The sequence below is a fragment of the Pelmatolapia mariae genome, linkage group LG16_19, assembly GCF_036321145.2.
Source record: "Pelmatolapia mariae isolate MD_Pm_ZW linkage group LG16_19, Pm_UMD_F_2, whole genome shotgun sequence".
In the NCBI taxonomy this organism is placed as follows: domain Eukaryota; kingdom Metazoa; phylum Chordata; class Actinopteri; order Cichliformes; family Cichlidae; genus Pelmatolapia; species Pelmatolapia mariae.
In genome coordinates this window covers 31,982,758-32,005,468 of record NC_086241.1, presented here as the reverse complement: position 1 = coordinate 32,005,468, position 22,711 = coordinate 31,982,758, and the positions used below count along the sequence as shown (strand labels likewise).

Here is a 22,711-nt window from a genome sequence, read left to right as displayed (position 1 = left end):
GCAGCATTAATTATGACAGACCTTCCCAAAGTGTGGGGCCCGCCCCCTAGGGGGGGGGGGGGGGGGGGGGGGGGCAGAGCCATTGCAGGGGGGGGGACAAAACGCTTGGACACTGCTAGCCCCGGCGGCCACAGAAACGCAAAGCAGAAGATGAAGCACCACTGAATATGTTTCCAAACCAACTTCATTCTAAGCCAAAGACTAGAAAATATGGTGAAGCATATCTTCCCTTTGGTTTCACCTGCACAAGTGCCAAGGTAGGTCTCCCCAGCAGAATTGGTTTTCCCTGCATCGGGAGCACGCGCTGGGCTGTTCAGATCACGGACAAACAGTATCCCACATTCTTGATTTTTAGTTCACAAACACTTGTTGTAATGACTAACTACTCCTGACATTTTGGAGATGTTAGCTCTTTATTCAGTAAAGTTACAGTGGGATACAAATAATATCAGGCTGATCCTGCCACGATTTGTTCCCCCGGTTCAAATCACAGACAAACAGTATCCCACAGTTGTTTATGTTTTTAAACCCATTTTGCACAGAGAGGCATTTTTTGAAAAATGTATTGATAGCAATGTTGAATATTATTACACGGGGAAAAAAACAACTACACGTAAAATAATCACACCGTGAGGCCTCTGCCTTTCTAAATGGAGGGACAGTAACTGCGTGCCTGTATGTAAGCCTGCAAAAACTGAAGATAGTCAGATTAACAGTATTTCGTCTCTATCTGCCATTCTGCAATTCATCTCATGTAAACAATAACGTGGCGCACAGCGTGACAGAAAAAAAGGCACAGACCTTTGACGTTGCGTGACGAACTCTGTATTCCTCGTCCACATGTAAACGCAAAAAAGGAGTTTTAAAAAATCTCCGGTTTCGGTGATTCGAAACGCTGTTTAGGTGTGGACGAAACAGCTGCGTTGTCAAAAATACCCGTGTAGGTGTTAGAACATTTTTCTTGTAAAACAAAGGGGGGCCTAGCAAAAAAAGTTTGGGAACCACTGAATTATGATGATTTGGGAACAACACCAACACAAAGATTGTGCAATAAGCACAAACTAGAGGAATATATACAAAACAACAGAAAGGCACACGTTGGAGAACAAAGTACTTGAAAGTAGTTCAAAAGACTTGGTCTGAGTCTGTAATTTGTCGTTTATAACAAAATTATTATTCTGTATGCCGTTTTAAAAAGTGAATAATAATAATAATGACACATATGATAATATGTGTTTTACCATTAGCGTTTAGCTTTAGTTTCCTACTTTCTTGGAAATTGTATATGGGCTCTGGTGTAATCTAGACTCATTTATGATCAGTTTCTCTTTTTAAAATTAAAATAATAGAATTGTGATCTAGCCAATCAAAATAGTGAATCTGTAGTTTGTCAGTTTTACTAATATCCTTTCAGATGGACCATTATAACTGGATCTCCGGCACCACCTTGCCAACGCCTTTTGCCACCAAACTGTCAAATAGCACCCATTGTGCAACTTCAAAACAGTCCATGCATAAAACAAGCGTATCGGTGGGCGTGGAAACCCCGATCAGATGGACAATCACCGCTTTCAGACCTACCCTTCTGCGGTGTGGATTTATCTGATTGGCGTTAAACGTTTTCCGCTCTTCTCTGATTGGCCAAGACTCTTGCCAGTGAGCTCGCGGAATAGAAACCGGCACCTAGCAGCTAGATACGCCGTCTTCTCCAGCAGGTCATCGTTCGGCTTCCTCATCTCTGGTTGTGTCGTGGATCTTAAACTCAATACGGTAGGCGTTTGTAGCACTGAATTAAACAGCGCTTACTGCAGAACACAACGATGGCGTCGTGCAGGAAAGAAAGAAATACTCGGCGGCTCCTTCTTTTTTTTGTTGTTGTGTTGCTGCTGCTGGGATTAGCCGTCATCTGTCCAAAGAAGAAAAAGAAAAGGGGGGGATGGTGACAAAGTTGAAGTAACGCGTTTTTCTGTTTGCGTTGCTAAATTGCGGGTAGCTTAAGCAAACCGGCATAGTGGCCATTCGGGCCTGATATCCTCAGCCAACACCTCCTTCCTGGTTTCATGTTTCAGATTGTTATTTATCAGATTTTTTACCTTGTCCTGTTAGTGCTCTGCATTCCTTCTTTGCTTAACTCAAGTCGCTTCTTCTTTAAGTGAATTTTAGGCGAGATTATAAAATGAAATCTTTGAAAGTTGTGAAATCATCTGTTGTGAAACACCACCAATAAGGTGCGCATTAATGCAAATATCACATGTCTTTTCAACCGAGATTATTAAAATAACAATGGTAATAACAAAAATAATAACCAAGGAGGTATCCCCTCCCCCCTTTTTCTTTTTTTTTTTTTTTTTGGCCACTGGCATAATTGAAGAGGGTTATTATGGATTTACGCTGAGTCACAGCTCTGGATACTTTAAGCATCTTGTGAATGAATTCATTCATAGTCTACAGACCTTTTACCCCCTCTTGGGTATCAGCATCATCATTTGACAAATTGTTGTGTTATAATAATCTCTCTCCAGTCACTTCAGTAATCAGAATAAGTGTCAGAGTAACTTATTTGTTTTTGTCCTCTTCATGGTCATTCTATTGTGACAGATGTCTCCCAAGATCAAGGCTGGCTCTGTGGTGGAGATGCAGGGAGATGAAATGACTCGGGTCATCTGGGAGCTCATTAAGGAGAAACTCATCTTTCCGTACCTGGAGCTTGACCTGCACAGGTGAATACACCTGTACTCCTACACTGTGTAAAGATCCCATTGTTCTAGCAGCTCAGTGCACTCAGATCACTTACATTTAACGGTTTCTTTTTAAATATAGTTTTGTTTACATGATAGTGGTGCAGTGGTAAGTACTCCCAGCAGGGATAGTCTTAGTAAAACAGACTCAAAAAGGGAATTCAAGCAACACTTTCTCCATGCCTGGTACTTCTTGTTTGGCTTGAATTCTTGCTTTAATGCATCCCCCATCATTGACCTTTGCCCTGAAAATACATTCCCCCCACCCGAAATGTGTCTAATGGTTCAGCTGCAAAGCAGAATATACTAACTGCAGCTGCCACCTCAGAAAAAAAATCACCATTGCATTAAAAGCTGTTTACAAAAGTCTTGTAATCAAGAAGACAATGAAAAGTTTCAACAAGTATTATTAAATCTAATGCAATGATGGGTGATATTGTAGATCAGAAATGTCCAAACAAAGTAATAACGATAATTGGTAGTATAACATCCATTTGCGTCATCGGTTTCTTAATTTGACCTTCCTCTACTTATCTGTTTCATGGACTTTGCACTGTTGTTAACCATCCACGATAGTACAATGGTTAGAACTCCCACCACACAGTCAGGTGGTTCACTATGCTGGGCACGGAATTCTTGGAAGCACATAGTTTGGAACATGTGCAAGGTTTTCTGCAAAGATTCCAAAGAATCTGGAGAAAAGCAACATCACATCAAACCACTCAGGTCAACAATCTTTCATGTCTGCCTCTCCCCTCATCGGTTCATTCATGTGGCTTGGATTTTCAGTTGAGGGAGGAGGGAAGTAGGTGAAAGGTCAAGGCCACTTTCATACAAAGCCAGCACACAAGATAATTGCCAAAGAGAAGTATAAGAACACTGAGCTGGTTTTCAGCCCCTCCTCTAACTGTTTGTTAAAGCTGTGAGGTTTCTCAAGTATAACAAGTGGAGCAAACCGATCCAGTTATGCCGGCAGAGTGCCCGCTTTCGTTGCACAACTGATTCCTTTTTTTGCTTTCTTCGTGTTGCTTCGTTACAGTGGCAGTGCCTAAAAATAAATGGAACAGAGGGTTAATAGAAGGTCTCCTTAATAAGAATGCTGTGTCAGGGCCTGCAGGCAAGAAAATTGCCTTCAGAATGAAGTGCAAAAATCTCTGGCAGCAGTTCAAATTATTCCATAATCAGATTCACTTTCACCACTCATTCAAGTCATTCATGTCCTTTGACACAGTTATTGTGTTCCACATCACAGCAGGTGTACTTTGACATTCTCCGCTTTGCTTTTCACTCAGCTAAATCAATAGCATAGTGTTCGGTAGTTAGTGCACCGGGGTCTGCTGCTAAGTTGTGCCATTATGTGTTTTGTAACGCTCATAGCATCTAGTGCCTCTGCTGCTGAGATTATCAGTGTTCTTTGTGTGTGTTTGGTCCCTGTCTTCATTCTTAATCTTGTACTCTAATTCTTAGAAGCACACAAATATTCTCAATTATAATTACTAATCAGTTATATTTACTAATCATTTGAGCCCTGTAGTAGTTACTACCACTAGCTCCCCAGTATAGTGGTTTACACCATACCCTAACAAGCAAAAAGAGGTAAAAACCCTTGGCAATGTGTGATGAAGGGCATTGGGCATAAAAGTTTACTAAGTCACACATGTGGAGCTGCGTCCTGGTGACACCTGGTGAAGGAGCAGCTAAAAGTACTCTTTGCTTTTTGTACTAAAACTTTGAGGTTTTCATTGACAGTCTAGGTACATTTCTAAGACATTATAAATGTATGTATTAGCTTTCTCTCAGCACCATTAATCATGTTCTCTTAATCTCCCCCTGCAAAGTTATGACCTTGGGATGGAGAACCGAGATGCAACTGACGACCGGGTGACAGTTGAGGCAGCAGAGGCAGTCCACCGTTACAATGTGGGCATCAAGTGCGCCACCATCACGCCGGACGAGAAACGCGTGGAGGAGTTCAAGCTCAAGCAGATGTGGCGCTCACCCAACGGGACCATCCGTAACATCCTCGGGGGCACGGTGTTCAGGGAGGCCATCATATGTAAGAATATCCCCCGCCTGGTGTCCGGCTGGACCAAGCCCATCATCATCGGCAGACATGCCCATGGAGATCAGGTACCCTATTGGTCCCACTTACTGAAAACTTTGAAGTATGCATGCTAAGGGGGGGATATATGGTCTGTGAATCTCTAGTCAAGATTTCACACATCTCATGTAAATTTTTCAAAGTCTCCAAAAAAATAAGATTGTAATTATAGAGAATTTCATTCCAACAGTATTTAAAAATGGCAACCTACAAATCAATATGTGACACAAAGATACCTTTTTCCATCTTTTAAGATGTAAAACTACTCAGATTTTTGTAGTTTCATGTCGTGTATATTATTGTGTCAATAGGATGTTGAGGAAATGACTCAATGTCCTGTTCTAGAGTTAGTTTACTGTAGAAGTCTGTTTATGCCCTACAGATTTATAGAGCGTCTGTGAAGGTAAGATGGCTCAGGCAAATTAGCATTTAGAAGGAGGTAGGGAGGTGACAATGAAAGAAAAAGGTGATAAGAACAAAGAGTCAAGCCTGTAGGAAAGTGTCTCCAGACATCACATTCATTTGCAAAGCCATACGTTTATTCAAAGCCTTGCATTAGAAGCAGGATGTGTATTCTACACCAAAGAGCAAAGAGTAGTGAGTCTGTCTTCATCTAGTTTTAGTGTGAAATAGTATTTTCATGGTTTATGTTTTGGCAAAGAAAAATAATGCCCGTAGTTTTCTGAAGTTTTCCAAATGAGGTTAAAATAAAATGTGTTTCAAACTAAAACTTCATCTTAATTATTGTTACCATTTCGGGGGCTGCATGTAATTTTCTACCACACTTCTGTAACTGCTCTTTCCCTCCGTCAGCTGATGTATGAGCTCAGGGAATTGACAGTTATATCGGACGTTGTGGGCTTGTTAGGAGTGACTTGGTCAATAATTAGGTTTCATCAGCTGTCCTTTGGACCACAGTGTACCACCTCAACAGCCACAGAAGTAAATCACAGGTTGGTTCATGGTGCATAGCCAAAGTCAACAGTTCTGCTTCCAGTTGGGTGACGTATCAGATGGCTGCTGGTTACCAGTTATCTGTTAGATGTCAGAAAGAACAATGCTGTACACTCTGACTAGTCCTCTTTAGGTGTTTATGACAGTCTTTCTTGCTGTTATTATATACAGTGGCTTGCAAAAGTATTCGGCCCCCTTGAACTTTCCCACATTTTGTCACATTACAGCCACAAACATGAATCAATTTTATTGGAATTCCACCTGAAAGACCAATACAAAGTGGTGTACACGTGAGAAGTGGAACGAAGATCATACATGATTCCAAACATTTTTTTTACAAATAGATAACTGAAAAGTGGGGTGTGCGTAATTATTCAGCCCCCTGAGTCAATACTTTGTAGAACCACCTTTTGCTGCAATTCCAGCTGCCAGTCTTTTAGGGTATGTCTCTACCAGCTTTGCACATCTAGAGACTGAAATTCTTGCCCATTCTTCTTTGCAAAACAGCTCCAGCTCAGTCAGATTAGATGGACAGCGTTTGTGAACAGCAGTTTTCAGATCTTGCCACAGATTCTGGATTGGATTTAGATCTGGACTTTGACTGGGCCAGTCTAACACATGGATATGTTTTGTTTTAAACCATTCCATTGTTGCCCTGGCTTTATGTTTAGGGTCGTTCTCCTGCTGGAAGGTGAACCTCCGTCCCAGTCTCAAGTCTTTTGCAAACTCCAAGAGGTTTTCTTCCAAGATTGCCCTGTATTTGGCTCCATCTATCTTCCCATCAACTCTGACCAGCTTCCCTGTCCCTGCAGAAGAGAAGCACCCCCAGAGCATGATGCTGCCACCACCATATTTGACAGTGGGGATGGTGTGTTCAGAGTGATGTGCAGTGTTAGTTTTCCACCACACATAGCGTTTTGCATTTTGGCCAAAAGTTCCATTTTGGTCTCATCTGACCAGAGCACCTTCTTCCACATGTTTGCTGTGCCCCCCACATGGCTTGTGGCAAACTGCAAACGGGACTTCTTATGGTTTTCTGTTAACAATGACTTTCTTCTTGCCACTCTTCCATAAAGGCCAACTTTGTGCAGTGCACGACTAATAGTTGTCCTATGGACAGATTCCCCCACCTGAGCTGTAGATCTCTGCAGCTCGTCCAGAGTCACCATGGGCCTCTTGGCTGCATTTCTGATCAGCGCTCTCCTTGTTCGGCCTGTGAGTTTAGGTAGACGGCCTTGTCTTGGTAGGTTTACAGTTGTGCCATACTCCTTCCATTTCTGAATGATCGCTTGAACAGTGCTCCGTGGGATGTTCAAGGCTTGGGAAATCTTTTTGTAGCCTAAGCCTGCTTTAAATTTCTCAATAACTTTATCCCTGACCTGTCTGGTGTGTTCTTTGGACTTCATGGTGTTGTTGCTCCCAATATTCTCTTAGACAACCTCTGAGGCCGTCACAGAGCAGCTGTATTTGTACTGACATTAGATTACACACAGGTGCACTCTATTTAGTCATTAGCACTCATCAGGCAATGTCTATGGGCAACTGACTGCACTCAGACCAAAGGGGGCTGAATAATTATGCACACCCCACTTTGCAGTTATTTATTTGTAAAAAATGTTTGGAATCATGTATGATTTTCGTTCCACTTCTCACGTGTACACCACTTTGTATTGGTCTTTCAGGTGGAATTCCAATAAAATTGATTCATGTTTGTGGCTGTAATGTGACAAAATGTGGGAAAGTTCAAGGGGGCCGAATAGTTTTGCAAGCCACTGTATGTTGGGGATTGTATCATTTTTCTTACTCACTGTTCTCCCTACAGTACAAAGCCACAGACTTTGTGGTGCCTGGGCCTGGGAAAGTGGAGATGACCTACACACCCGCAAATGGAGAGCCTGTCAAATATCTTGTCCATGAGTTTGAGGGTGAGTAAGAAGCCAGTCCAATATACTTTTATATATATATTTCCAATCCATTTACCACATGCAAAAGGTCTGATTGTTTAAAATAAATAAATAAACAAATATTCTATTGGATCTACTCTTTACTGTCTCCATCTTATCATCAAGCTTCTCTGTAGTATAAAACCAGATCTTGCATGTCCACCCCACAGAGTGTATATAAAACAAGGATTTAGAAGAGCTGACAGTTTGTTTCCTCCATATTTGTTTTATAGTACAGTTTTAAAACTAGCAAGATTGGTAGAAAATTTAAAAAGTCTGTTAGTACAATTAACCTTATATTGTATGGGCTTTATTGTGAAATACTGTGAAAGATGATATCTTTGTTCATGCTCTTGTAAATATTGATATGTTCAGGTTTAACACTGAATGAACTGAAATAAATTTTAAATGGAGGAGTAAGAGGTAACACTGGTTTCTTTTCTAGATTTTTCTAAGTTTGTCCAAGATTGTCTGCCTTTAAAGTCGATAATTCATGTGAATTTAGTCTGTCTGTATGTCTATTTGTTTGTGTCTATCCAGGCACAGGTGGTGTGGCCTTGGGAATGTACAACACAGATAAGTCCATCAGGGATTTTGCTAATAGCTCTTTCCAGATTGCTCTGTCCAAAGGCTGGCCTCTATACCTCAGCACCAAGAACACCATCCTGAAGAAGTACGATGGACGCTTCAAAGACATCTTTCAGGAGATCTATGAGAAGTAAGGACAGCACATGCACAAGCAGCTTATGCAAACATCCTTGTAGCAGACATGGGCCAGAACTGTGTTGTCCACCTTCTTGTGTGCTTCAGAGAGTATCGTGCTCAGTTTGAGGCCAAGGGCATCTGGTATGAGCACCGTCTCATTGATGACATGGTGGCCCAAGCCATGAAATCTGAGGGAGGCTTCATTTGGGCCTGCAAGAACTATGATGGCGATGTACAGTCTGACTCTGTGGCACAAGGTTGGTTTAAAAAGGAGGTTCAGATCAGAAGTTATGTGAAAAACCATGCAGAAACTTAAATAATAAAAGCCTAAAAAAATGTAGTGTACTGTAGACTAATGATATTCAGATGTTAATGTAGATTTTGGTTGTCCCTGTGTTTTAGGCTACGGCTCCCTGGGTATGATGACCAGTGTGCTTGTCTGTCCTGATGGACGTACAGTAGAGTCAGAGGCTGCCCATGGCACAGTGACTCGACATTACAGACTACACCAGCAGGGAAAGGAAACCTCCACCAATCCTATTGGTAGGCTCGGATTGTGGAAAAGTGATCGTATGTGATTTTATCTCTAAGGTTATCTCTAGGTTAGTTATCTAATGCATGCTCTTTCACTGTGTGTCTGTTTCCTACAGCCTCCATCTTTGCATGGACACGGGGCCTGCTTCACCGGGCAAAGCTTGATAACAATGCCGAGCTGCGAGTGTTCTCTGAGGCGCTGGAGGCTGTTTGCATCGAGACCATTGAGGCTGGTTTCATGACCAAAGATTTGGCTATCTGCATCAGAGGCCTTGCAAAGTTAGTCATATGCAATGTACATTCATATAAGGATATTGTGCTGTTAGATTAGTGTGTAATTAGATCTTACAATACATTCTTGATACAGTCTCAGAACTTAGAAATAATCTATTAAAAATACATAAGAGTGGGCACCAGTTTGTGGAAGCCACCACATACAGTGACCGGAAAGGACAGCTCCATTTCAAAATGTACCTGATTGGGGCATCCGTAAATTAAAGTTTAATTCAATCAGGTTTTTAAATATGTTTGAGCTCTTTTCAATATAGAGCAGTTATGCCTTTTCTTTCCTATAGTGTTCTGCTAAATATAAAATATTACAATGGTGGATGTTCAAAATTGTCTTTGACACACTCCAGAAACTAAGCATGCAGAAAGAACAAAACAAAGGAAAAAACCATTAATGTATTAAATATTCGTTTCATATTTTTTATCTCTTACTATGATTTACTCACCATTGTCCTTTTCCCCATGTAACATAATCATAATTATTGGGTATTAATCAACCAAGTTTCGTGTGACGGGAGATGTGACAGCTCCCAACCTCTTAACCTCTTTGGCATTTCAAAAATGAGCTTGTTGAATAATTACAGTGAATTTTTACTAATAGTACAGAAAGATGCAGACATATGCTTACGTTTATAGAGCCCAACTGTGGCAAAGCGTATGCTCACATAAGCCTTTACAGCAGCTCAGTATGTCTGTAATAATAAATAAAAATTTTCAACACCATTCCTCGTCTTGGAAACAGCGACCACGCATTTATTCATATGAGAAATGGGCCTTAGATTTGATGGCATGAAGGAGCACTAAGTTATTGCAGTCAAAACATATTTTGACTACAGTGAACTTGACTTAACGGAGCTTCATAAATGCAGCCTGAATATTTGTCAAAATTAGTCATATTCGGTGATCTCTGAACTTTTGCAATACTTTAATGCTGACAGTCATCTGTTTTCTGACTCTGTTTGCAGTGTGAAACGTGCTGACTACTTGAACACCTTTGAGTTCCTGGACAAATTGGCAGAGAACCTGAAGATCAAGTTGGCAAGCCAGCCCAAGCTGTGATTTCATCTCCCAGCCTTCAAAGCAGTTTAACACAGACACATATGCATTCAGACACATGCTCACCCACAGAAACACCTACACAGTTACTGGAAGTTTGGGCCCCACCACCCCATGGAAAGGGAAGAGTGCACTCAGAATTCCAGGATTGAATCAAAGTCAGTCATCAGCCAGAGAGGGTCAGTCAAGAACAATGCCTTGTCCAGAAGAAAGCAGAATGGAGGCTTCTGATCACAACCTTGGATTGCTACAAGATAAAATTACGGTTGTGACAGTGACGCTGGGCCGTGACCTGATATCTCAGTTCCCTTGTTTACCCTAATTGCACTCAGTTCCCCTGAAGTGATCTGTACCATGCAGGGGGACAGTATTGGTCTGAAAGAGCCTCTGGACCTTCACTGCCTTATACATTTTGTCATCTGTTAATTCTCTTCATCTCTTTCACCTTGTAATTTTTTAACAGTACTTCAGGCAAGAGTTTATGAAATAGTGCCAGAAAAACAGAGCAATGTCAGCCTGTACGTAACTAATGAAAATCTCTCTGCACTGCAGAAGAGTGACAATGCATTCAGTGAAGGTTTTACACTAACTGTACTATAATACACAGAGTTTATGATTTGAAAACAAATGGTATTAAAGTACAATACTTGCTTTTAATTTCAGAATTTTTAATTGTCAGTTTTTAAAGAGCTGTATTTATTTTTCCTCCTTTGTTTGTGTGTACATGTTTATGTGCTCCTCAATTTAGACCCAGTATATTAGATTATTAGATCTTGCAAAAAAAAAAGCCACATTAAAACTGTTAGTTTGCTATAAACATTACACTTATTCATTCCCGATTTGATAACTCATAATAAATGAGTTTTTCAGTTATTGCGTTTTGGATTTTATATTTAACCCATAGGTGTAAAGTCTATACTGACATACACAAACTGCAGATAGTATGTAGTGTGCACCAAAAGTGGCATAAACAAAACAGTATACTGTAGTATCAAGTAAAAGGTGGTGGTCATTGACTGTTATCACAAACAAAATGTTCCCTTGTTTGAACCTCTACAAGTTACACAGACTAGTCAGTAAATAGCTACACATATCAACTTACAATCACAGTGTCACACACAGTTGCTGTCACTTATTTATAAGTAACCTACTGCAAGATGATTTCTGTAGCATGTATTTAGCTGCTCTGAAGTTCACAATTTTATTGAAATCTTTAGAATTGCTATTTAAATGGCAGCCCATTATATCCACTTCTGCAGTGATTCGTTTGGTGGCATGTGCATACATGGAAAGCCTCAAGTCAGGCAGAACAGCAGCAGGTGCAGCAAGACCTCTTTGCACGCCAGAAAAGCCAGCAGGGACAATACATATCTGATTGTCAGAAATAGCAATTCAATTAAATTCAGTTTTATATCTATAGTGCCAAATCACAGCAACAGTTGTCTCAAGGTGCTTTATATTGTAAGGTAAAGACCCTAATACAAAAATATGATCATATGATCCCCTATGAGCAAGTTCCTTGGCAACAGTGGGAAGGAAAAAACCTCCAGCAGAACCAGGCTCAGAGAGGGGCGGCCAACTGCTGGGAGACAAAAGAAAAGAAAGACGGCGCAAGAGATGGTATAAGGACTGTGTTATATCGCGCTTTGCTACTCTGCAAAGCACTCTCCACAACTTGCCTTATTCACTCATTCACATGTCACTCATAGGGGACCTGCTCTACTACCTGAGATACAGCCAAGACAGCCAAAGAATGACTAATTATTAAATCTAGAGTCATGTATAAAACACATAGTGAGTTAAAAGGTGAATGACGAACAAAGATCATGGGAAGCCCCCAGCAGCCTAGACCTATTGCAGCATAACTGGATTCAGGGTCACCTGATCCAACCCTAACTGTGAGCTTTGTCAAAAAGGATTTAAAAAATGGTAGCGAGGATTACAGAACAACTTGCAGATGCAGGCCAGCAGCAGTATGCAGGATTGTTGATAGATTACATTTTCATATATCAAATAAAAAATAACAGAGCACAACCTTGTGGCTCAGTTAGCTTTAGCAGCAAATTGTCTGATGCTGGAGAGAATTTCATCCCTACTTGATTTGAACAGCAGATGGAGCTGCTGCATAAAACCTGTTTTCAAACTCAGCCCTAATTTTTGAACTGTGACATGCAATTACTTTATCGATGTCAACAGAAAGAGGAATGACTCCACCAATGACGCCACTAACCCTAACCCTCTCTTCCATTCAGCAGCATTATCCTCAGCACTGTGTTTCAAGGATAAACATTTAGTTTTGATTCAACAGACTAAATGGAGGGCTTGTTTAGTGATGGGGAAAAATGAAGCTGAAAACAAGGATCTATCATCACTGATTGGATTTCAGTTTTTTCAGTCTGTCTGTTTCTCTGTATCAGTAAAGCATTAATGTCCAAGCTCTCCCTTGTTTTTCATATAAACAGAGACAGATTCTAATTAGTTAATTAGTGACAACAACAAACAACAAAGAACCATTTACTGTCATTAGGGTTCCACACCTGCTAAATCAACTTTAACCTCTAGTTGTACTTTCCTGTTTAGAGGCAAAGTCACCCTCTATGACGTAGGCAACAGAAAAAAAGAGATATATTTTTTATTTTACCTTTTTTTTTCTTCAGATTCAAGATGAGTATAATTGGATTTATTTATTTAAGAAAGTTAGACTAAAGCTTGTATTCCTATGTATATTATTTTATGATTATGTCAATATAGCACAAGATTCAATTAGCTTAGCACAAAAATACAAACATCTTGCAGAGAACTCTTTTTTTTATTTTTTTACTCTGAGTACATTTCAGAGCCTGTACTAATTACTTTTACTTGAGTAAAGAAGTTAAATCAGTACTTCCAGTACTTGGAGGGGTTTTTTTTGCCTGTCCTGCCCTGTTCAGCACTGTAGCAATCAGAATTATTGTCTGAAGGCCAAGAAAAATGGCCAAAAGATTTACTTTCCCTAGCGGAGCTTTTGCTGTATTGGTACACTTGATTGTCATAGTTTATTCGCTCTTTGTTATTTTTTTTATTTTAGAACATATAACTTGATTTATTGTCATTGTACAGTTTTCACTGATTCTAACTGTAAGTTGATTGTGATTCTGATTGTAAGTTATTACAATCAGAAAGGATAGGACTCCAGAACAGGAAAGAGAAAATAAGAAGGAAAGAGAAGTTGGGAAGAAACAGATGGAGAAGGAAAGAAAAATAGAGGATAAGAGGAATAGAAAGAAAAGTCACTGAAAATCTGCTTCCTCACCTGCTGAGAAAAGTAACAAGCAAAAAGAAACGAGCATATTAGGGAAAATACAGCTCCTCCTGGCTGTAGCTCAGGAGGTAGAGCAGGTCACCTACTGATCGGAAGGTTGGTGGTTTGATCCCTGGCTCCTCCAGTCTGCATGCCAAGTATCCTTTGGCAAGATACTAACCCCAAGTTGCTCTCCAATGCATCCATCGGAGTGTGAATGTGTGTGAATGTTGTTAGAAAAGCACTCAGTTTAGAGTCAGTGCTTGGGAGAACGGGTGTGATTGGGTGAATGTGGTATGTTGTATACAGAACTTTGAGTACTCCGGGAGAGTAGAAAAGCGCTATATAAAAATTAGTCCATTTACCATTACATAGGTAACAGTAAATAATAAATACTGAATCTTACTGAGCAGCACACAAGACCGACAACACATGATATGTTTAGAGGCAGCAGCCAACCAAGATAGTGTGTGTCTGTGTGTACCTGTTTGTACACCTGTGTGTTTGTGGGAGCGCTAGTATTCATAAGGTTTCTCCATGTAAGTGTCTAATAGTAGATGTGGGGAGCCATAGCCCTGCCCCCCAGGACATGAAGAAAGCATGGAGGACATCCAGGCCCCAGACATGTAGACGGCTGAGGGCAACAGCCACTGGCAGGCAGTGTGGTGAGGGGAGATAGGCCCCACACCTAGGGGGGGCTGAGGTGTTCCCAGAGAGGTGGAGCCTAAGACCTGTCCTAACACATAGACATAGACAAACAGGCACACACAGACACAAGCATGCATTCCCACCATCATGCACTCTCCCAAAGTGGAGACAAACAGAAATGAAAAAAAAAGGGGGGGGGGGGGGGGGGGGGCATGGTGCTTTCTGCCATAAAGCAGCAGGTGTCAGCAGGGACCCTCCCGAGAACCCTCAATGTGTACATGTATTTAAAATTGAGAGGTGAGCACTGGTGCCAGAGGTGAGGTTGAATACACAGACCGTATAGCGTGCCCACCACCAAGGCCCTATATGCATGTGTTATGAGTGTATGAGTAATTTGTTGGATGTCTAGGTTGTGGAGTATTTTTAACAGTAGTATTTGTACTTCTACAGGGCGTTTTGGGTTTGTTTTTTTCACACTTTACAGCACACAACAACTTCTCTCATACAGAAAACACTGGACTGGGCGAATGGACTTCTCTAAAAGGGCAAGAACTGTAAGCTATCGTGTCAAATATGCTTCTTTTATGGAGTTACCATTTCAGTGATATTACACTGATATGAGATAATGAAGGTAACTGCTTTGTTTGCGTTTTTATTCAGAAATGTGAGATTGTGGTGATCAGGGATTTCCGGCTCTTTTTAGAGAACCGGCTCTTTCGGCTCAGCTCACTAAAAAGAGTCGGCTCTTTCGGCTCCCATCCGGCTCTTCAGGTTGTTTTGTTGCTTTAATTAATTTATTATTAACAACAATATAAAATTATACACAAAAGGAATTACTAATGTAAAAAAAAGTGGTTTTATTTATCTATGTTTGTATATAAATATATACGGTGGCCCCTAGAGACAAAGCACGTACAAATTCCAAAGCACGTACAAACTCCAAAAAGCACGTACAAATTCCAAAGCACATACAGACTCCAAAACACATTTCTAGCATTAACTGAACTTCCAAAACAGAGCTACCAAGATCACTTAAATTACACAATTGAAAGCATATGTGTATTGTTTGTGTACTTATACAGAAGCACTCATATATATTCAAATAATTAAAAAAAAAAGTTCATTTACCTGTTACTACCACACACCAAATCTGATTGTTGGTACTTCCTGGCTTGTGTAGCCACTAGGCAACAAAAGCTCAACACTGCGCCTAGCATCCTGAAGCACTTCTGTTGTGTTTTGTAGGTGTTTTGGAGTTTGTACGTGCTTCGGGATTTGTACGTGCTTCGGAGTTTGTATGTGCTTCTGAGTTTTTACGTGTTTTGGAGTTTGTACGTGCTTCAGAGATTGTACGTGTTTTGTTGTTTGTACATGCTTTGTCTCTAGGGGCCACCGTAAATATACTTTTATTTATTCACTCCACATAAAATGTAATTAATAAATCATATAATACAAAAACCAACTATTTACATTTCAACTTTTAAGTATTTAAATTTTCAACTTTTTCATTTTAAACAAATTTAAAGTGAAACAACACAAAACACTGCAAACCACAACACAATTAAATATAAATTAAAATATGAAAACAAAAAGAACATGCATATTCTCTGTCATATAGGCCTGCATGAATAAACTCTCTGAATCCTTTATCATCCACAACTGAAAATAGTTGTGGATGATTACTATACCTTTCTAATGTGACGTTGTTGTCCCTGGCTCTCTTTCTCTCTCTCTCCCTCCCGCTCTGTTCCTGTGCTACTGCAAGTGTAACTACCGCCCCTCCCCCCTCTTCCCAGCGCAAAGCACAAGGCTCGCATGCGGAGTGAAGCGGAAAAAAAGTGCGAGAGAGAGGGTGAGAGAAAGAAAAAAAAAACCCCCACGACTCCCAATAAGGAGTCGGCTCGCGTCGTTCACTTCAAAGAGTCGGCTCTAAGAGCCGTTTCGTTCGCGACCGACACATCACTATAAAATAGTGCTTATTGCATCAGCTGATTGTGCTGCTCCCTACACTCAGCCAGACGAGGATAAATCCAGTTCACCGGACCAACAAGCTGGTTTTATGGATTGATGGATACTTGAATAATGACACTTCATTGTGGGTAACAGGTGGATTTTCACGTCAGCAGCTAGACAAAAAACAAGAGAAAGAAATCGAAAGTGGACACCATATCCTACAAGTACAAAAGCGATCCCCTTAAATTTATTTTTCCCTTATTTTCCCTTGAGTTCCCTTAGGTTCTGTTCAGAGGCGAATGTAGAGAAATTTTTTCTTAAGGTGGCATGGAAATCAGATAGCGTGGCAAAATCAAAGCCATTTCCTTATACCTTTCCCGCAGTGTACCAACCAACCATATGAGTTGAAATCTGAACATTTCTGTGGTATTTGATGTGTTCTGGCACAGAATGTAGGCATCGGTTGCTACTGTCAACAAAGTGATGAATGTTTTCACTGAAGAAATGATGCTTTGTTGTGTTTATGTGATGCTCCAGTTGCTGTGATGAGCTGATGAAGTCGGGCAAGGATTACTGACCATAATTCACGGTCAGTAATCCTTGTACATAAGAGCCTCCTTTGTAGATCTACAGCTACAACAAAAGATATGTCAAGCTGTAGATCCACAACAACTTGGGTGGGACATTCTGAGAACACGTTTCATTCATTCATTAACTCTCAGATTCCAAAAATCTGACACTGATGTCAGTAGTGATGTCAGGGTCAGCTGTCCCAGCAGAGATTTGCAGATGTGAGTAAAACCGGAATTATGATCTAAGCAGAAAAAGTATGTCATTAAATTAAAGTCTGTCAGTAAATTGTTTTCTAAGTTTCATATTTAGGAATCCACTCTGGTGAAATATGTAATGTTCTTAAACTGACACGTTTTTTTGTTTTGGAATTTGAACGTACTCTTTATTAAATTTTGAAGTTGAACCAAACAGTGAGAAGTGGAAAGGGAATTTCATTGTGGCGTGTTGAACGAACAAGAAATTGAGAATATTGTGCATATGAATTTCATTTACCGATTTACCGGTAGGTAAATTTGTCGCGCTAGCGATCACGTAGCACATCATTATATACCAGCAATCCCAACTTCAGTAACCCTACAAACGTCGCTTCTGTTTACTTTGCTGTCTTCATTTATGTTGGAAGTGATAGCAGAGCTGTACGTTTGAATTTGTTTCATAAATCCCTCAGTCAGAACATGGTATATTATATTTAGATGGAAGCTAGCGAGCTAACTCCCTGCTAACTTCTAACTCAGTAAAATGTCATAAATTCCGTTTTTACAGATGCCTGGATGTTAAACTTAATTTTTACACCTGGTAGAGCAGCCACACTGATCATTTTATTACAGATGAACAAATTTAGCAAGTTTTTCAACTCTCATTAATGCTGCAGTTATCATTTGACTTTGGGACCTGCAGCGGAATTTGGGCCCAGACATGGCTAATAACATGAGAGTCAAAGACCGGATAGTGCTGGTCTACCAAGTCATAACCGGGTCACTAATAGGCAAATTAATTAATACCGTTGCTACACTTTAAAAAAACAAAACAGGTTAGCTGAACGAAAGCACCTACAGAGATTGAAAATGTGACGTCGTTCAGGGGTAAAACCGCAAAGGATTCTGGGAACCCGTGGCAAGAGGTACTAGCGCACCCAGGCTTTCAATTGAAATCAGTTACACAGCGATAAAAAGAAACACAAAAAATGGCAAGAAGCTGTTGTATTATTAACTGCAATAGCCGGTCGCATGACAGCCACAGGAAGCCGATGGGTAAAGAGATCGGTTGTTATCGGATTACATCGTTGAAGAGAAATTGTTCAAACCATGTTTCCGAAGTAACAAAGAGCCGACGGATGGCCTGGATTGCAGCCATTCAAAGACCAAATATAACGTCCCAGAACACTCCAGCTCACATGTTAGTCTGCTCCAAGCATTTCCACAAAGGTCAGTGTTTTGTAGTAGTTAATACGTCATTTTTCTTAACATAATTGGTGATATAGGTTACAAGCAAGTCTGGCGCTGAACAGAAATGGTCGCGCTATGCTCCTTTGTTTATTGTGCATAAATAGTGAATTGTCCTGACAGAATATTGCGTTTCGCTTCTGTTATTACCACGGTACATTGACAAAAACATATACTTTTATTCACAGGATAAAACAGGTTTTTTTGTATCACTAATTGCCCAGTACGATTACAGCATACAGCATACAATATTATTGTCACTGCTACATTTCTGTAATGCCTACCAGAAATTATTTCCACTACTAATTAATTACCGTTGAGCTCAAAGGTCCTATTAATAAACGGTTAACGAATGTGTATTTATGAAGACGATTTGTGAGGTAAACTTACCTTTGTTCGTACGATGGTCTTTCGTTCTACACGGTGCATTTCAAGGTCCTGTACCCATCCGTCGGTAAACTGTACCCGGGCTTGTGTATGTGTATGTACTCACTCCAAGAACCGTATAATTATAAATCTGAGCGTGGTGAAAGTTGGGCAGCAGGCTGACGTCTTTTGTCCACTCTGTGTGCTCGTAAGGGTCTGACCCTTTCACTCCTTTGATTTTTTCCTCGTACCTTTTCTTTGCCTTTTCGTCGAGTCTGTCTTCGGCATTGTTCTCCTTCGTTTTGTACTGTCCTTTTTTGGGGGGCAAAGAAAAACCAAGAAGGTATTGGAACGGGAGAATGAACGTTTTGCGGTGCTGCAAATGCTTCCCAGATAGCAAGGAAACATTGAAACAATGTTGAGTCAATATCAGGCGACGTCATTGAAGCAACGTTGAAGTGTGACGTTGACCCAACATCACTCTTGCACCCATTTTTAACGTTGAAACAACGTCAGGTTTTGATGTTGAATCAATGTTGAAACCTGACATTGATTCGACGTTATATTTTCTAACACTGTTGACATTGAAACAATGTCAGATTCTGATATTGAAACACTGTTGAGATATGGTATTGATTTTCCACCTCTTTCGCACAGTTGCTTTTTATTGAAAAAAACCAAAAAACCAAAAAAGGTCAATAGACATGTATCATTTGCAAAATACTTTATTAAAAGACAAAGTTTCCTATTTACATTTCTATGTTTCACGTCACTTTTTATTATTTACTCCGGGATGGGGATGGATGATGTGCTTCCTGCGCGCCACCCGTACGATCTGGATCATATCTGAGCCATTTCTGGACTGCTTGAGCAAAGACCAACTCAGACATAGAGTTCGCCCCTACCTGCTGCGCCAGGCCATCTAGGACAAAAAATAGACACACACACAAAAAAAGGGAATTAGAGCACATGAATAAGCTCTTGTTAATTGTCTTCAGCAGGGAGGAAGTATGTAAACTCCTAGGCTGATAAACATGAAAGTCACCAGGCGGAAATCAGCAAACTGCCGCATTTGATTCCCAAAGAGCTATAAGCTGAAAATGCGATATGTCTTAGCATGGTGTGCCGTGTATCCTTTAAAAAAAAAAAAAGAAAACATGGGTCCTCGGGCTGTACAAAGTGTACAACCCGAGGACAAAACAAGCCGAAGACCAAAGACTCCATCTCCAGATTAACCGGACATGAAAGTCTTGTTATTAAGAAAGACAAAGTAATATAGCAAAAAACAGACATAGGAAATGTGAAACGCACCCAGCACATCAATTGATCCCTTTATTGTTCACTTTAGGCTCATAAAACTACAATAAATGTTAAAACTTACCAAATATGCATCTGCACAGCGCTGTCTCTTTAAATGCCCTTTTTTGCTTTGTCTGGTCCTTGGTATTTTTTCCCTGCCCAGTTGAGTACAGAGGCCAGCTCCTTTGTAATGGCATAAACCATTACACGGCGGACTCGCACCTCCAGTGTGGTCCAGCAGCACCAATCAACGCAAAGCGTCTCACCTATAGACACATTTTATGAGATGGAATTAGCGAGTCTCATGTCTTAAATGTGTATGCAAGTGCTTGTGTGTTTACTTCATGTAATTGATGATAGAAACATGTCATTTAGTTTTCCCTAAAGCCTGATTTTCAAGTCATACAAAGAATAAACCAAAGTACTGGCAGTGCAATGTATTTCTATTCCCTTTTGTTGGATATTCATTTGTTAGTTCTTGTAACTGCTAAAAGTGTTTACTAGTTTTTGCCTGTCACATATATTTGTTATACCATGTAAACTGTGAAATTCCAAGATTTTCAAACTTGCCTTGTAATAGTGGCCTCACAGAGTCTCTGGAATCTACAGAAAAAAAAAATCACAACAAGATGACATTCAGGAGTATAAACTGGTGTTTTGAAGATAAGAGTACAATGACATTGTGATGCAGCTTTAAAGCTTTTTTAAAAGCATACCATCTATAGGGAAGACATCAGACTCTGCATGCTGGCGAGATCGCAAAGCTGTGTCGGTTTGTGCCGGCGTGGCGAAAGGTGCCGGAAGCTGGGTGGGGCATTATGATGGTTGCTATCAGTGGGCTGGGGGGCAGACTGCGGAGTGATGAGGGCTGTTTAGAAAAAGATAATTTTTTAAGTATTTAAGAATACAGACAACTTGTCAAAAAAGTTTCCTCGTGTCAGACACAGATATGTACACAGACACTAGACAGTATTTTATTACCTGGTATTTTCACTCGAGGGGCCTGGGGAAACCGTTTTTTTGTAGGCTTTCCCCACAAAAAAACTCATCCTCTGAGTCCGTATATGTGTACAGGGGATTTGGTCTAAAGAAAAGAAATTAAAAACGGTCTTAAGTAATTGTAAATATGCTTTTGGCATATTGTTTCCTAAAGTTAGTTTGATTTCTAACAACACACACAGGAAACAGAGACGTGCAAGAAGGTACAGCATACAATGAATTTTTGAAGTGCACAAGTGTACACGGCTTTGCATTTTTAAAAAGTTTACAAACTTCCACTTTTTGGACTATATTATGTGGTGATATTGCAGTATGCAAGCACCACAGATATGTATAAAAGACAAGATCATAAATTCTTAACAATCAAAGATATGTTTGTGAATATAAAGGTTTTACTTGTGCTTTCTTTTAAGACTGGTCTGGGTTTCTTCTTCGGACTGAAGGTCAGACGTATCACAGCGTTCACGTGGATATCTCTGAAGACTGCGTTCTGCTTCGTGAAATGTGCCTGGAAATACAAACACAATGTACGGCCAGACATACATTACGTGTGGACAAAAGGTGCAAACGCATAGAAAAATCAGCGGTTTCAAAAATACGCTGGTACGTGTGGACGTAGCCTTATTCATTATTCAAGGCACAAACGGAAAGTCATGTACGCGTGCAACGTAAAGTTAGGTGAGCGTGCAACGTACAGTCACGCATGCTGCGTGAGCTTTCAAACTGAGCCTAAAGTTTTCGTGTGCGAATTGAAGCGAGTGCTCTCCAATCATCAAAAGTAACAAAGTCATTGAACACGTTTATACAGTTAACTTTACGTTTATCAATCATATATCACAGATTTAGAATTTTTTGTAGTACTAAGCAACTACAGAGCGAAAGTCTGGGTCAAGCGCCGAGGCGACGGCAAGAACAAAGGAAACCTCGAAGCGTTAAAGCTAGCTTTGTAAGGGAATATAACGAAGAAATTATGAAACGAAAATGTTTTCTTTGTTGATATACTTTGTTCGCAGTGCAATTTATTTGTTGCCGGATTGTAAGAAGTAGACACAATTTAAATAACAGTAAAAAAAACTCGTTAATGTACAACATTAACAAGTTTTTTTTTAATGTTATTCAAATGCAAACATGGAAATACCGAGTAGGAAAAAAAATCATTCATTCTTACCTTATACTAATCATGGTGCAGGCCAGTGCAGTGCATGAACTGATGCCTTCTCCGGTCAATTCCGCTGAGAGTAAATTAAATGTCCCGCTCTACTGTAGAAGACAATGAATACCGGGGGGAGGGGGGGGTGTACCAATGTGAGAGGGGTGCTGCGGAATAGTCCAAGTGATCGCTGCTTTAATTTCCCGGTCAACTATACATAAATTGCACGTAGACACGATTTTTTAAAGCTGGTGAACTAGACCAAGTCATTGATAACAAATGAACAATAAATCTACTTTCTCTGGTACTTTATACCCGATCAGTTGCAAAGCAATTTAATGCTCAACTACAAATCGATGGTTTTTGATGGTGACCGGAGCCGAATGATCGTCAACTATAAATAGACGTTTTCTCGACGTTGTTGTTGTCACCTGGTCGACTATAAATAGATCAAATATCAATGACAAAAAAACAACGGTGAATCAACATCGTTACAACGTCTCTATAGTAAGACCGTCGGTTTACCACAGTATTTCAACGTTGTTACAACATTGGCATTTCAACCCCGACCATATACGACGGTTCGGATGAAAAATCAACATAGATTCAATGTCGTCTTGCTATCTGGGTTGCGTTTGATGCGGTACTTGGATTGTTTTGCCACGGGTTCCCGGCATGCAAC

General features: G+C 40.3%; 1 protein-coding gene and 2 long non-coding RNA genes across 3 annotated transcripts; 1 reads left to right on the top strand and 2 right to left on the bottom strand.

Annotated features, from left to right (window-relative positions):
* Positions 1–1,669: 1,669 nt before the first annotated feature.
* Positions 1,670–11,153, top strand: idh1 (isocitrate dehydrogenase (NADP(+)) 1). The gene is made up of 9 exons (XM_063497934.1): positions 1,670–1,770; positions 2,599–2,720; positions 4,577–4,868; positions 7,616–7,718; positions 8,277–8,454; positions 8,547–8,698; positions 8,844–8,984; positions 9,092–9,254; positions 10,229–11,153. The coding sequence occupies exons 2-9, from the start codon at positions 2,599–2,601 to the stop codon at positions 10,320–10,322; spliced, it is 1,245 nt and encodes a 414-aa protein (XP_063354004.1). The 5' UTR covers positions 1,670–1,770; the 3' UTR covers positions 10,323–11,153.
* Positions 11,154–19,290: 8,137 nt separating this feature from the next.
* LOC134646288 (uncharacterized) lies at positions 19,291–20,202 on the bottom strand. Its single transcript, XR_010096647.1, has 2 exons — positions 19,963–20,202; positions 19,291–19,503 (listed from the first exon to the last, which is right to left on the bottom strand). It is a non-coding gene; the product is annotated as an uncharacterized LOC134646288 (long non-coding RNA).
* Positions 20,203–20,659: 457 nt separating this feature from the next.
* LOC134644146 (uncharacterized) lies at positions 20,660–22,148 on the bottom strand. The gene is made up of 4 exons (XR_010096462.1): positions 22,048–22,148; positions 21,276–21,387; positions 20,862–20,964; positions 20,660–20,748 (listed from the first exon to the last, which is right to left on the bottom strand). It is a non-coding gene; the product is annotated as an uncharacterized LOC134644146 (long non-coding RNA).
* Positions 22,149–22,711: the final 563 nt, after the last annotated feature.

Bases quoted from the DNA above. Each gene is read 5' to 3' on its own strand.
- idh1 (XM_063497934.1), top strand. From the start codon at position 2,599: ATGTCTCCCAAGATCAAGGCTGGCTCTGTGGTGGAGATGCAGGGAGAT. The intron at 7,719-8,276 runs GTGAGTAAGAAG...GTGTCTATCCAG, and splicing joins TCTTGTCCATGAGTTTGAGG to GCACAGGTGGTGTGGCCTTG. The intron at 8,455-8,546 runs GTAAGGACAGCA...TGTGTGCTTCAG, and splicing joins TTTCAGGAGATCTATGAGAA to AGAGTATCGTGCTCAGTTTG.